At 43.8% G+C, this 15629-nt stretch overlaps 1 protein-coding gene across 3 annotated transcripts; it reads left to right on the forward strand.

Moving 5' to 3' along the window:
- The first annotated feature begins 3747 nt into the window (after positions 1–3747).
- On the forward strand, positions 3748–13448 carry tfap4 (transcription factor AP-4 (activating enhancer binding protein 4)). 3 transcript variants are annotated; one of them, XM_076753187.1, is made up of 7 exons: positions 3748–4184; positions 7314–7479; positions 7599–7697; positions 7816–7986; positions 8085–8234; positions 10005–10172; positions 10283–13448. In XM_076753187.1, the coding sequence occupies exons 1-7, from the start codon at positions 4096–4098 to the stop codon at positions 10439–10441; spliced, it is 1002 nt and encodes a 333-aa protein (XP_076609302.1). In that variant the 5' UTR covers positions 3748–4095; the 3' UTR covers positions 10442–13448. The 3 variants fall into 3 exon arrangements, with proteins under 3 accessions (XP_076609302.1, XP_076609303.1, XP_076609304.1); XM_076753188.1 differs by having other exon boundaries at positions 3860–4184; positions 8106–8234; positions 10283–13442; XM_076753189.1 differs by lacking the exon at positions 8085–8234 and having other exon boundaries at positions 3904–4184; positions 10283–13442.
- The last annotated feature ends 2181 nt before the right edge of the window (positions 13449–15629 follow it).

Below are 15629 nucleotides of genomic sequence, written 5' to 3' on the forward strand. Positions count from 1 at the left end.
CCCCTCTCTCTCTCTCTCTCTCTCTCTCTCTCTCTCTGTCCTCATGGCCATCTCTCCGCCTCAGCTCCCCTCCATCATGAAGGATAACAGCGCTGTGTTCCACTGTTTGTTCTCCTGCTCAGTGTTCTTCCTCTGCAGAGTCTTTGCTCTCACGCTGGCCGTCACCTCTGCCTCAGCAGGCTGTCACAAAAAAACACAGTGAAACCAGGGTTGGATCATTTAAAAGTTCTGACTTCTGACAGCCAGTGACTTTACTGTAATCCTAATGTTTAAAACAATAACGCAATGCAATCAAAGCAACACCTGCCTATACGTTTTGTCTTCACCTGTGGCTATGTGCACGTTTTCAGGTGAACTAACCTGATGTTTGTGGACAGGGCACCGTGGGAGGGCCAGACGAGTGTTGGTTCAATTAGTCAGTCTTTTTACTTAAATAAAAGCAGCAATACACACTTTAAAATACTCTGTTACAACGGCATTATTGGATTATTATTATTATTATTATTATTATTATTATTATTATTATTATTATTATTATTACAGATGCATTATTGTTGCAAGTCCAGGTTTAACATATTTTAACAATTTTATATACTGAAGGAAGTTTAAGCTGCAAAAATTGAATCATATTTTAGAAACAGATTGAATATTTTGTACATAAAAAAATCTGAAAAGTGAAAAACAAAAGAGTACAATGATTGTCTCTCAGATGCAAAGAAGCGCATAAAGTGCTATAAAATAAAATGAAGCCGTTATCTAATTAGTCGGCTAATCAATAAATCCATTTGTCAAGCAATATATATGTATATTTCAATGAGGTATAATAAGACAGATGTGAGGATTTGCTGTTTTATGTGATAGTAAGTTGAACATCTTTGTTTTTTGAACTGTCGATTGGACAAAACAGAATATTTAAGGATGTTGTCTTTGGCTTTAGGGAATTAACAGGCACTTTCCACTATTTTCTGATGTTTTATAGACCAGCTGATACACTAAGACAATAATCAGCAAGGCCCTTTAATGAGGTGCAAATATCTCAAAATTCCACTTATATACAGGACTTGAGTAAATGTATTTGCCTGCATCTGTTATACATATTTGGCTGTTTACCGTCACTTAGTGCATCATTTGGCCATAAATACACGCAGCAGGTGACTTCACCTCATTAACATTTATGCCTCTCTAAAATATCCAACCCTTTCCAGCCATTTACAGCAGTCTATGCATCAAACCACAAAAACTCTGTATTTATTTTATTTTCTGACTGTTTCTCCTTTTCCCATTTATTTCCCACAACAACAACATTACAAGGTTACAACTACAAGACTGCATTTGGGAGGGGAAAAACAGAAGAGCGGGAAAATGATTTCATGCAATTTACAGTATTTTAATATAATAGTTATTTAAAATTTAATTCAGCATTTTTATGTCCAGGCTTTAATTGCTATATGACAGGCGTGTAGAGTCTAAATCACACTTAAATGTACTTTGCACTTCAACACAATCGTTACAATGTTGTTGAGCTGTTCAGGCATGTCGATTCAGTTTGAGGGCTTATAGGATCTGTTTGTTATTGTTCATATATCCTGTTCACCACTGTCTTATCTAATGTACAGTAGAAATAAGGAATAGCTATTAGAAATCTGGTGTGCGGTGAAATGTGCATCAGTCCTGTTGACACTTCCTGTTTGCTCATGCAGTTTTCCTGTGTGGCACACGTCCTCATGCTTTTACTGTTGTAACATCTATGACTGCTGCACCATCGCTGCAGCTCACTATTACACAGCTATCCAACATGTGAGGCATGTTTTTAGGTGAATTTCAAGTAGCAGCAGGTGCCAGCTTTCACACATCTGAAAACCCTTTGAGACCATCACGACTGCTTTTAAACAAGTTTTTTTTAAAGGAAATTAGCAAAGATTGTTACCATTTAGACTAAACTGGTGCTGCATGAGTGACAAGGCTGCTGTTTTTCATTGTGGCATGTTTCTGTTTTGTCCGCCTTGTGGCATCCAGTCTCTGATGCTGAGGTGCAGAACTGAGCACCACAAGCCACTTTGCCTTTTCACCATACGACCACTAGAGGGCATACAGTGGCCTGGGAGAGGATTTAATTAAGCCAGGAGCCCTCAGAGACTTTATTCATTATTAAGAACTGGTTTGCCCAGCCTTATACTTAAATTCTAAGGGAAAGCAATAACTCTCTAACCATCCAATATTTATGAAATAAAGATCAAGTCGATAAATTTCTTTCCTTTGATTCGTTTGAAAGTCACATTTTGGACTTTTGTTTCAACTTCAACAGCTCAGGTTTGCATTTTCTTTTGTCTGCTTGTTTTGGAGGCATTGACAGGGCCGTTAAGGATTTAAGTATTTTAATTCACCATTAATACATTTCGCAGCTGTTGCGTGGAGCAGAAATATGCATTGATGTATTGCATGTGGTTTCAATCATTCTGTGATCTGGATTTGACCTAAACTGCTGTTTTGTAGGCTGCAGGTCAAAATGTGTACCATTGTCCGGGCTGTAGGAGGACATTTGGCAACTTGTAATAAAGAACAAGTAGTGGGACAAACGATCATGTGCATGAAGTATAATCCATAGTTTTGACAGGTTACAATATAGTCTACAGTACTGTTAACTGTACACATACGGCATATGATGAGATTCACCAGTTATGTCAACAAATAGGCATTTTGTGTTCTATCTTCTATTGTTTTCCTATTTAATTCTACGGGCTTATTACATTTAAATACAAAGTTTCGCATGAGTCCTCCTGCAAATCACTGCCGCGGGTTCTTGCAAGTGAATGTCGTCCATAAATCAACAGCAGACGTCAACATCAAGATGTCATTATGTAAATACACCAGTGAGGCAGACTAATTAATAAAAGCGAACATGTCAGCATGCGCCTCCACAAAGACACCGCTGCAGGTTGCCACATTTCCGGGTGCAAAAAAAACAAAAAGTCACCGCTCCCATTTTGTGTCTGGATTCCCTGCAGGCGCGTCGCAGCCTCTGTTAAACCCACTAAATTAGGTTACTATAATGCATCCTCCTGTACAATCACTGTTACACCCAAAATGGTGCACAACATGCACGTCCAGCCGCGCGGTGCGCCGGCCAGCAGCCTGTCCCTAAAAGCCCTCCCCGGTGCGCTGTTGCTGTGCAGCTCTGCCAGCCCGTCAGCTGATCCCTGTTGTTCGCTTATCGCAGCTGCTGAGAGTATCCGCCCCTGTAGTTGTCCCGCTCTTTATTTAGGCTACTTATCTGTCAGGGTGCAATCTGAATAAAATGAAAAAAACAACATTTGGGCTATTGCCACATAAAGATGACCCCAGGCGCTATGATCACAGCCTATAATTACATGCTCACCTTCATTTTGGGGATGCTTTAAATGTTTATGGGTTAAAATTACAGCCGGTCTTTAGAAAAAAAAAAAAAAAGAGCATCAATTAAACTGAAGCAAGGGAAAAAGATTTTTGTTTATATATTATTATAATCACCGACTGGAGGAGGATTAACTCCACGCTTTACCGCGTTTTCAGTTATCAATTAGCTCTTCCTTTTGTTGTTGTTGTTGTAATTCCTATTAAAGGCAGATAACCCCCTTTACCTTCTCTGGTCGGTGGAGCCTATTTCTGCGCTAAATAGTCCTTTGTTTACATGCAGTCCCCCGTCTCTGCGGAAGGAGGCTTTTGGTAGTGCAGTGTGACTCCTACCAGCTGTTTCCCGCCTTGAAAGCCATCCGATCAGCTGCATACACACACACACACACACACACACACACACACACACGGTCATGCAGAGAGAAAGCAAAGGGGAGGGAGAGAGAAAGAGAGAGAGAGGTAGAGCGCCACACACAACGAGGGAACCCCATCAGCTGGAAGTCGAGTAACATTACAACTCTCGGCAGCCTGAAACTACTACATTACACAGCCGAGGGACAGATATGAGGGTTCAACCCGCGTTGGATAACGGGATTTCTGCTCTCTAACGTCATCATTTGTCTTTTATTCTACGGAGACTGTTTGCTGTTTTTTTTTTTTTTTGGTTTTTTTTTTGGGGGGGGACCAAACTGGCGAGAGGCGAGCATGGAGTATTTCATGGTACCCGCTCAGAAGGTGCCCTCCTTGCAACATTTCAGGAAAACGGAGAAAGAAGTGATTGGAGGTCTTTGTAGGTATGTATGTCCACGAAATGTGCGCTTCACCCAGCGCGCTGCGTGTCTTATTCTGAGACATCTGTGCGGAGTACACGCACTTAGCGACGGCGCTGAGGAAACATGCTTCATCTGATCTGTTATTGTGTACACGACCCGCTCACGGGCAGCTGCGGGCTGTAATTGCCACCAAACAGTGACATTACATTGTGTCTGAGCATGTCGGGGCTCCGGCTGGGACCGCAGCATCCTCCCCGTCATGTTATTTCGTACATTTGACTGCGAAATCGATGTATTTTGTGGCTAGCAAACATAAACCACGTGGTTCGTGCACACCACGCTGCTACCTCGCTCCGGAGCGCATCCCTGCTCTATTTATCCTTAAATTACCACCCCGCTGTCACTTATAGGTGCTGTGATTTGCATAAGAAAGGGAATGGTTATACGAGCGAGTGTCACACAGTGTGAAAGGGTCTATTTTTGCCGCACACACCGTTGGAGCTGCCGATTTCCCTCAAAGCGATCCGAAGTTATTGTGGGTAGTGCGGCCATGCTTGTGGCTTCTGCTTTAAGTGTTGAGGGGGTCTGGCGTTTGTTTCCTGTTTATGGCGCACCGTTTTCGTTTACTTGTAACGTGAAAATGTACAGCTGCTGCCAAAATCACCCATATTCGACGTGGCGACAGTTTTAGAGGTGTTTCTCTGCGTCTTGTTCGCGCTATCGAGTCGCCTCCACTGCGTCTTTTCATCCCGCACCTCTGCCATGCTGCCTGCCGCATTGTTATAATGGCGGAGGACGCGAAAAGTCTGCTTGGAGCACGGAGGTGGTGTCGGGCACTGTGGGGACGAAGGGGGTTTATTTGGCCCGTTGTAGTTACATTTCCTCCAGTGTGTCCGGTAAAGGGACATTTGACGTTCGCGGGGAGGCAGGAAAATTAAAAGTGGTGTTATTAATAAGGGGGTGTGTATGTCGCGGAAGGCCCTTCGATACGTCCGCAGCCCTGTGTGAAGAGGGAGGCGGAGGGATCCGCTGCTGTTGCTGCTGCCTGCTGGTCGTGACGCGAGCAGTCTGGGAAATGTAGTCCTTTTATTTATTGTTAAATTCCTCATTGTGAGTCTGCAGATAGTTGGTCCACAGCGAAGGAAATTACCCAAATGTAACACAGACTGATTTCAGATGCATAATGTACTTAAAATTAATGGAAAGGAGACAAATTGAGTAGTCTGTAGAGCCTTTATTAAATATTAAACAACTTGATAAATATATTTGCATGTCTTTAAAACAACTATGTTAAGTCGTGTTACTACTGTAATGACTAATAAGAATAGAAGCCAATTGTTTGCACTTTGCCCCACAGCTAGTGTTTATTTTCATTATCGTTTAATACTTTGCTTTATTGTTTAGACTATAAATGCCTGAAAAAAGAGGGAAAAATGCCCATAACTATTTCCAATAGAGTTCAACGTGGTTTCTTAAAACCTATTATTATTGTTTGACCAACACTGGAAAAACTAGAAGATATTTAATTTACTATCATTAATGACAAGAAAGCAGCAAATTGTCACATTTGAGAATCTGTCAGCATCATTTTCTTGTGTTTTGTATTGTTTATCGACCTGCATGCAGAATGAATTTCTGATTTCAGCCATTAATCAATTGATAGACCAGCTGGTTCAGCTCTATGTAGTTGCCTGATACTTAAACTCCTGTTTTAAGCTTTAATCTACGCTAATTGGGGCCCAGTCTGTGCCTCTGTAGGGGTTTGTGTTTGTGTGATAGACCAGGCCCGGTTGGTCATGTTTTGGCAGTGCATGTGTTTGCTGGATGTGCCGCTGCAATGTTGGTGCGTCTGTGCGACTGAGTCCGCACACACACACACACACACACACACACACACACACACACACACACACACACACTCCTTTTCTCATCTGTGTCTGCACAATTGTTCCCAGTGTTTGCACTGAGGCAGCTGAGTCAGTACAGATAAGAGCTTGGCTAGAGAGGGTCCCAGAGATACTGAGCTCGATACAGAGTGTGTTTGAGGAAGTCCGCTTAGAATTTCCCCTCAGCTGAATTACAGCATATTTTGTCTTTTCACCGCAGTTTTGGGGTGGAAATAGCAACAGCCTCTGTGTTTAGCGTATAATTACATCTCAGAGAAACATTCGACTCGAGTTACTGCTAATTGGAAAAGACACCTTTTTTCCATGTGTGGTGCTTGTAAGGAGTTTTGTGAAATGTCAGTACAAAAACACAACTGGGATTACAATGCGTGCATATTAATGCAACACTTTAACGCCTGGTGAGAAATGACTTTGCATCTGCACAACGACGCTTCAGCTCGTGTTTGCAGGGCAATATGGGGTTTAAAACAAGCGCACAATATGTAACCCTGGATCACAGCACCTATGGTCATAATAATGAGTTTTATTTTTTATACAAGAAATGCAGCTCGAAGTGCTTCACAGCAAATAAATCACACGCACCAAGTGCTTCACATAAAAAAGACGTAGAACGAACGTGAAAGCAGGCGTGAAAACGAATGTAAAATAAGACGGAGGATGAAACCGACTTGATAGTGATAGTTAAAATAAGAATGAAAATAGAATAAGGAGACGAACACAATGCGGAAAAATAAATCCGGCTGCATAATGGCAATAAAGTAGAGCACGTAGAACGCATAAAATCAAGCAAAATGCAAAGTTTGTGTGCTTGGGCCGTGCAGCGGTGCATGAGCGCGAGACGAGTTTCAGCCCTGTGTCGGGAAAGTGAAAGTTAGTCAAAACTAAGGTGAAGAGTTTTGAGCTTTCTTTTAAAGATATCCAGAGCTTTGTGGCATAATTGTCAAAGGCTGCAGCCCTGATTCTTCTGCTATATGCCAATATGCTCTCCTGTGTACCAATACTTTAGATTCTTAAACATTTCATTCATAGACGCACAGAAAAGTGGTGATTGGTGGACGTAAAAAACAACTGCGCTCTAAATAGCTGTGGAGTTTGTCGTTTACCATTAACCTGGACTAGATGTTAATAAACAAGTCAGTGTTTGGTACGGAAACAACGCGCGTATGTCATGTTCTATGGTTCTAGCTCTGTGGTAAAGGAGATATTCCTGATGTGTGCTTTCCCCCTATGCCTCCCCCTGTAGTCTGGCCAACATTCCTCTGACCCCAGAAACAGCCCGGGACCAAGAGAGGCGAATCCGCAGAGAGATTGCCAACAGCAACGAGCGTCGGCGTATGCAGAGCATCAATGCTGGATTCCAGTCGCTTAAAACACTCATCCCACACAGCGATGGAGAGAAGCTCAGTAAGGTGGGTCACAAAGCGAGAGCTGAATTAGGTGATGAGTTAGATGGAGCTGTGAGGGTCTGAACTCGCCTTCGTAACAAACCTGTAACGTTATTCTTCCTCTCCCCCCCCCCCTTTTCCAGGCTGCCATCCTGCAACAGACAGCAGAGTACATTTTCACTTTGGAGCAGGAGAAGACGCGGCTATTGCAGCAGAACAGTCAGCTCAAACGAATCATACAAGTAAACCATCACCTCACCTGAAACCGTGAACGACGCCGCTAACAGGCTTTTCTGCCTCTCAGCATCATCACTCCTAGTGCTCCTCTACAGATTACTAATCGCTCTTTGCTCTCCCCAGGAGTTAAGTGGCTCCTCCCCAAAGAGGAGGCGTGCGGAGGAGAAAGACGAAGGGATTGGCTCACCGGACATCCTTGAGGAGGAGAAGACTGAGGACTTGAGGAGGGAGATGATCGAGTTAAGGCAGCAGCTGGAGAAAGAGCGTTCGGTCAGGATGATGCTGGAAGATCAGGTAAGGGTCACCCAGAGCGCGAAGCACAACGTCAGACCGCTTCAAGTCGTCGCTCCGGGGTCGCTAACTCGCACTTTATCCTCTGCCCTATGTGGCAGATGCGTTCGCTGGATGCCCAGTTGTACCCAGAGAAACTGAAGGCGATCGCCCAGCAGGTCCAGGATCAGCAGGCCCAAACACAGAGCCTTGTTCATCTGCAGCAGCACAAGCAGCTGGAGAGGGACCTCACTCCGGCTCACAGCCCACAGGTTGGAGGCATTTGCATATGAGTCTGACTCACACATAAACAGTGGAGTCCTTCTGAGAATCGCGCTCGTGTGCTGATAAATTTCACTTTTTTCTAAGTATATTGTACAAGATCCAATACACAAACATCAGGCTGAAGCAGAGATGGAGCTTTTCACAACGAAATTTGATGCAGGGATATAATACAAGAAAGTTTGTGACCAAACACAAACGCACCAAAACAGAATACGGCACTGTTTAGTGGTCCCTTTTGGCACAATGCATTCTGGACGTTGTAGGTTTTCTACCTTTGGCGCAAAAGAGTACACCAAAGCACTTTTTTTCCCTGTTTTCTCTGGTCACGTAGCACCAATTTCTAAAAATATTTGCATCTTTCTACTGCATAGACAGCCCAGTTTTATGAAAAGACTCCCCTCTCCAGCGATGACATACCCCTTTAAAGCAAGGTGTCAAATTTAGACCTTAAGTTTTCTCATTGAATATGCGTTTTAGATGTAAAATAGATGTAAAAATGGGTCTGTCTGTGGCTCATGAAGTCATTTTTTAATCTGAACATGGCTAACTTGACCTCACTCTGTCCCTCTGATGCCACTCAGCACATCCAGAGGTTTTTTTAAACATCCATCCGTTTTTAACAAACCATTTTCAGCCCAGTATATTTTGAAAACCATTGTTTATTTTGGGCTCATTAGCCTAAATGCATCATCCAGCTGGCTCCAAACCGCCCTCCTCCCTCCTGTGTGTAGCTGTGGACTTTTGAGCCAATCATGTCAAAGCATGCTGCATTATGAAACTCGCACCTGACGTGATCTCGCGGTGAACTGAAGATGTCGCGCTGACGGCCTCCTCCACGTCCAGAGTTAGATCTGTCAACAGCTAAGACGTATTTACGGTGTGTTAAATGAGCTCTGCCTGTCTCCCGTCCTCACAGCCGCAGTATCCTGTTTCTGCAGGCCGGCTTTAACCGAACACGCTGCCAAATCAATGGCCGTGTCCTGTCTGCCCATCCGCTGCTCGTAGTGAAAGATGACTGATACGCTCTGGATCAGTCACGTGACACTTTGTGACTCTCCAAGCAGAGCCGAGCAACACGACCGACGAATCAACATCAGCGAGAACGGACAAAGTTAACGTGGTTACACCAGATTCGTGGCAGCTTGATCTGCTTTAGTCACATTTCAACTGTGCAGAATTATCGAAGCGGTAAATAAATGATATGCATCATATTCATCAAAACGTCCACAAAAGGTCGGCTCACTAACATTTTCCAGATCGTTCAGTTGCAGGGTGTCGTAAGTTCGAGCATCGCCAACATCATAAAAAATGAATAGAAACAAGCAGCTTTTAAAGAATGTTGAAATTGTTTATTTCAAGTCAAAGGGAAGAGCTTGTTTTTCATACCGCTTTGGACTTCTGTGCTCCCTTTGGGTCAAGCTTGTATTGGTCTAAAGCACCACCTGCAAGTGGCGTGAGAAAGCAGAGCGCTCCTTATGGTCGCCAGTTCAGGAAAAACCAAACTCGCTCCCCGGTAAGCTTGATTTTTAGAGGGCGCTCAAAACACACCGTGAGAAAAGTTTTCCCCAAACATAAGGGCAGGAGAACAGTTAGGCTAATGAAATATACCTAACATCTGGCCTGGTTAATGTTCAATATGCTGCCCAGCTGTATTCCCATTGATGTGTGTATTAGTCTGTGTAACTTTAGAGTTCTTGTCTGCTCTCACAGTGCAGTGGAGGTGTGAAGAATATAAAATAATTTCTCCTTTCTACCAGGTTTTGGCCCCAGCTACCCCCCCTGCCCCGACACACCACGCCACAGTCATCGTCCCTGCACCTGTCCAGCCTCCCCTGCCCCATCATGTCACCGTGGTAACCATGGGCCCGGCATCCGTAATCAATACAGTGTCCACATCTCGACAGAACCTGGACACCATCGTTCAAGTAAGACCCAGAAGTCTGAAGCAGTCATGATTCGTTCTTGTTGGAAAGGTCTGAACAGTAGAGGGCGCTGTTGCCGCTGACACCGCTTCCCTCCCTCCCTCTTTCTCCAGGCAATCCAGCACATCGAGGGCACCCAGGGGAAGGGCTGCGCCGGCGAGGAGGAGCAGCGGAGGGCGGTCATAGTCACTTCAGGCCGCGTGCTCTCCGACGCGGCGGGCTCAGACACGGCCTCAAACAGCGACGGGCCCGACGACTGCTCGCTGCCCTGAGTTCGCCCGTGACGCCTCGCACGCCACACACTCACACACACACACTCACACACACAAAAAGGCCCAAGCAGACCAGGGCGACAGGAGGCGACAAACCCACAGCACTCATGTTCAGTGGACATTAATAGGGCTGGTAGACAGATTGAAGCACTCTTTTTTTGTTTGTTTGTTTGTTTTTTTCTTCGTTTCAGTGCGCACTCTTACATGTTGTACCGTAGGCAGCCCGAATAGGTTTACACTTAGACACTCGTACATGCAGTCACTTCTGCGTCTTTTCTTTGCTTATCTCTAGCCCCCCCCCCCCCCCGCGCTCTCACTCACTCAAACATGCAAACCCACGTCTGTTCTTTCAATCTATAGAAAAGGTCATTAGAGCGACCACCATACTGATGTGTAAACGCTCGCTCGTACTGGATGCTAGAATTGTGAATGTCTGCTCAGCATTATCATCGATCACCGGGACTGTTCTCTTTATTTTGCCCCTGAAGCCATGTGACTGATCCACAAAACAGGAGGCAAAGTCAGTGAAGAGCCCAGTAGCGTGGCGTCATCGCAACAGCAGAGCATTTGTCGTTAAAGACGAACATCCTTTAAACCTCCTCTGAGCTCAGACACTGTGAGCCAACAAGACTGTCTCATAGTTCCATCTTTTGGGCATTTGGTATGAAAGAATATGTCATTTTAGTCTTGTGAAGTCTACTTTTTCATGTTTTGTTTCACTGAGAATCCCCTCAGCCAGCAAGTTAACGTGATTGTACTGGAAAAAAATGAAAAAAGCTGTTTTCATGGCTGACTGATGCTCACAGGAAATGAGGCGAAGCTCGGGAGGAGAGAGTGCGCTAACCGGTTCACAACTCTGTCCTTTAATTTTTGTTCCTTTGTTTGTTGCCATTTTTACTGGGCTGGGTTCCCAGTAATCCCACATATGTATTTGGCATGTTCTACGTTTTACTCATGGCCTGACAAAAAAAGAAAAAGTCACTGCTTTGACATTTCTTGACACCCTCCCCTCTCGATTATAAAAGCACCTGGCTTGTTAAATAAGCTAACCTGTGGGCACTCTTGAGTGGTTTCCACTCTGTGTATGTATGTGAGTGCATGTGTGTCTGTGTGTGTGTGTGTGTGTGTGCGTGCGTGCATGCGTGCGTGCGTGTATGTATGTATGTGTACCTTTTTAGCGTTTTGAATCAGCGGGGCTCGGTGGTGTCCCGGACTCTGGCAGTCTGCGGCAGCTTTTGCCTTGCAGTTGAGGCACACGTATTTGTGCGCACAGCACTCACACATACAAATACGACTGACATACAATCACTTGTTCCCTCAATCTTAAGGACTGGTTTCATTTTAGCCCTTAACAGTGTAGTTTCCTGTCCAAATGTTGGGACACCTATCAAAGCAAAATATTCTTCAACTACAAGGAAAATGCCCAGTGAAATTGCTTGAATGTGCCATGGAGGTGACTGGGCTGACCACATATGCTCTATGCATTTCCTTACATACATCATTTGTCCTTTTGCGTGACCTTTGTTTGGCGCGCCATGTTATTTACATGTTTCTCTACTTTCGTTGTGCTTTTTTTTTATGCCTGGAACTGTTGGCTGGCAGGCAGACATTAAGACATGTGGTTGAGAGAGGCAGCAGCTTGCCTTACTAATTAACCCGTGGGTGCAGGGAGGCACTGTGAAGCCAGCCTTAACGCAGCCCTGGGCTCTGAGAGACGTACCTGAACACTTGATCTGGGCCGTTTGGTGGCCACTGGAATCCTTTACAAACAGACTTGTAAACACCCGGGGTGTGTTAGAATATATATTCCCAGTTATTTTGTCTATCTTACTTATGTTTGTTCTCTTATGGTTGCCTCCAAAATGAACAGGTTGCTGATCTGCAACACCAATTACAGTCAAGCACTCCTGATACTTTTCCCCATAAGATTCACATGTAGATTTGCAACCGTTTTGGCCCCTTCGTGTGCACTATTAAAGCCAGATGTGTGTGGGGAAAAAAATCCCCAATGACATGTTAACATTCCATAAAATTAATTTTTTTCATCAGGTTACTTTTCGCAAGTTGAACCTGGTACATTTAGAGATCGCGGTCACATTTAGGGCTCTCGACACGTTTAGTGACAGTCATCGTCAGACTCCCCTGCATCAGTGCATAGATGGAGCTTTGAACTGCTGGACAGATAAAGTGTTGAATCAAACACACCTCATCTATCATCATTCATGTCATGGACCTGCCCTTTAAAAAAAAAAAGAAAGATATTGATGTCTGCTGCACTGAAAAGAGTGACGCGTCTGCCAAATGAAATCATGGGACGTTTTCCCAGTGCTTGTCACTATAGGACGGGGATTCCTGGAAGTTGAAAGCGTGATTTGCTTTTTGTAGAGCGCTCGCTTTTTCCTCTTGAGTATCTGCATTTGATCATTTTGTGCTGAATCCCAGAACTGTTTTGTTTCCGTATGTGTTTGACACTCCGTTCCGTGTGTTAGGAAACGTTACGTGGACATATCAGATTGTCAGATGAGCGGGGTGGGCTGGGGGTCATTAAATGGGGTCAAGATTACAAAGCACTTACTGTACTATACTGGAGTCCGCCTCTTGTTTTGCATAAAGGGGCATCTCCTCAGCTGAAGCTCTTGAGGTTATGAGTAAAAACCGCACAGCTGTGTATCCCCCTTTCCCTCCATGTCCAGTCCTACATCTTGTCCTGTTTGCCCCTCACATTTTTTTTTTTTTTGATCTTTTATGCTGTCTTTGTTTATCTATTGTCATTATCTCTTGTCTCCCTTAACATTTCACAGCTCTGTCTTCTCTCTCTCCTCTTGTCTGTTCTCTGTATATCTTTTTTTTTTTTTTTTGTTAGACCTGTCGGTGCATATGGTCGTCAAGAAGCTATTTTTTTTGGGTTGTTTTTTTTTTTTTAAGAGAAATGTTTTGGGAATAAAGAGGCTTGTGCCTTTGTAAAGACAGAATAATAAAGTTTGTACTTTGTTTTTTACGCATTGGGTCCTGTGTGTGCGTCTTTTTTTCTCCTTTTTTTCACTCTAAATATGAGCTGCTCTGTAGTATTAAGTTATTCTTACTCTAATAATAACATAACCAGCTGAGTTGCCTCCTCTCCAGCTCTGGTTGGCCGTCACTGAAGCGGTACAGTTGATGCACAAGTGTCTATTCCTGATTGGTGGCTGGGATTTCAAAGCCCCCCCCCCAGTGTTCAGCCGCCCACTGCTAAATTAAGGCTGACCACCTCCTCTGACAGTTAAAGTGTACAGTCGGGACAGTGGGTGGCATCTCTTGCCATCCTCCCCTGACACACACTCATTCATTCCACGCCTCTTGTTCACACCATCACACGCTCATTCAGAAATACCTCCAGTTTTTGTTTCCGCGGTGGCTCCATCATTCCTAATTTTTAATGTTTTGCTGCGACCACAACAGTTGATATGAAGAATATGGACCAAATAGCACAGCTGCAGTATGAAGAGGCATTGCGCAGTACAGTTAATAGGTCTGTTGTACTTTTAGTGCTGAAAGACCCAAAATGCTACAACAATGAAACTGGAGTCGAGTGAAATGTCAGTGGTTTTAATTAATGTTCAGGGAATGTGTTAGATTTCAGTATTTTTGGAGTCAGTATACTTAAATTTAGTGGGCAGCGTTACTACATTTAGGCCAAGTAAGTAGATCAGCCTTTAGACATGAAACACATGGAAAGTATAATTGAACAGGCAACTGAGTAAACCAATATGAAATATTCAAATAAATACCTCTGAGGGCAGATATGGCATTTGGGGAAATTACTAATGACCTCAGTATTTCTAAAATCCTGGTTATGTTCCTGCCAATTAATGCATGAATTATGTGGGTTCACACAAATGCAACTATGAAGTCAGCATTTACAGTTTCTTGCATGGTAATAACATATTGGCCTACATTTGCTCAGTTTATGAAAGCGTGCCTCCATAATTCCTAACTATGCAGAAACGTCCCGATCCAGGGCTTTACTGCATCTTAATGAACTATTTTGAAGCTTTACAAACTTTCAGCTATTATTCACTACTGGTAGTCTTTTATTTGTTATTTTCAATTGCCTGTGATAGCAACATCAAATCTGCAGCTAACGTTTTAAAGGCAGACGAACATTTTACAGGCGACTGATGCCAGTGCTTGTCATCTGAAATTAAGGAAGAATTCATGTTCACTAGTATTCACAAAAGCTCATGAAAAGCATGAACAAATCACGGTACATCTCAGCCACCATCAGTGAAGTTCCTCAGGATTAAGGCAGTTTTACGCACCAAAACGAACACTCTGCATTGTTTGGACACACTTCCCAAGTCGGATGGACATACTTGTGTAAGAAACTCCTGCCACATTTGGGGATTAATTTACAGTGGAGATGTTGATTCCCAAGGAACTGTGAGATTATGTTCGGCGCAGTGCGTCTGCTTGAGTGTGATAAAGCGGTAATCCGCCTAGCGTTTAGCTGCGTTAGGGATTCTAGGTTCACTCTGGGGTCTTTATGTTCCAGACATACCCTCTCCTCAGCTCTCATCCATCTTGCTCTCTCACACTCAGTCTTATGATTACCTCCCAACATGGCTGCCAAGTGAGCATTGTGTCTTCCTTACTAGAACCAAAGGCTGACAGCTCCCTCCAACGCCAGCCTCTCATTTATTCGGGGCATATTTACTGCTCATAGTGGAGTGAAAGGCGGCAGCGTTGAAGTCGTTTGATTGTCATTCTTTGTTCAGCAAAGTGACAACAGCACCTCATTGTGAAGGGCCCAATTCTTGCACTTACTCGAGCTTGATGATAAGACGGATAGCCAACCACTTTAATATTTGCCTGTGGAATATCATGATACATACACGTTATCTTTGAACAGAAGCAGGCTAGTTTTCCCTCCTGTTTCTAGGCTTTGTGCTAAGCTAATGGACAGACATCAGAGTGCTATCTTTATGACATGAAAGTGAATATTTTTCCTGTAATGTCCACGTTGCACCTACTTCTACTCCCTTGTTTAAAAAAATCCACAATCTGTGATTATGCAAATATATCTCATTTCAAATATTTACCGACTTCACATGAGATCCTTCCTTCTTTACTGAAAAGTCCACCCTTCAAGGGGCTTCAAGTTTCACACTTGTGTAAGTTGAATACTGGACTGGGATTGGCGTCCAAACTA

This window comes from Chaetodon auriga, chromosome 16, assembly GCF_051107435.1.
Source record: "Chaetodon auriga isolate fChaAug3 chromosome 16, fChaAug3.hap1, whole genome shotgun sequence".
Classification (NCBI taxonomy): domain Eukaryota; kingdom Metazoa; phylum Chordata; class Actinopteri; order Chaetodontiformes; family Chaetodontidae; genus Chaetodon; species Chaetodon auriga.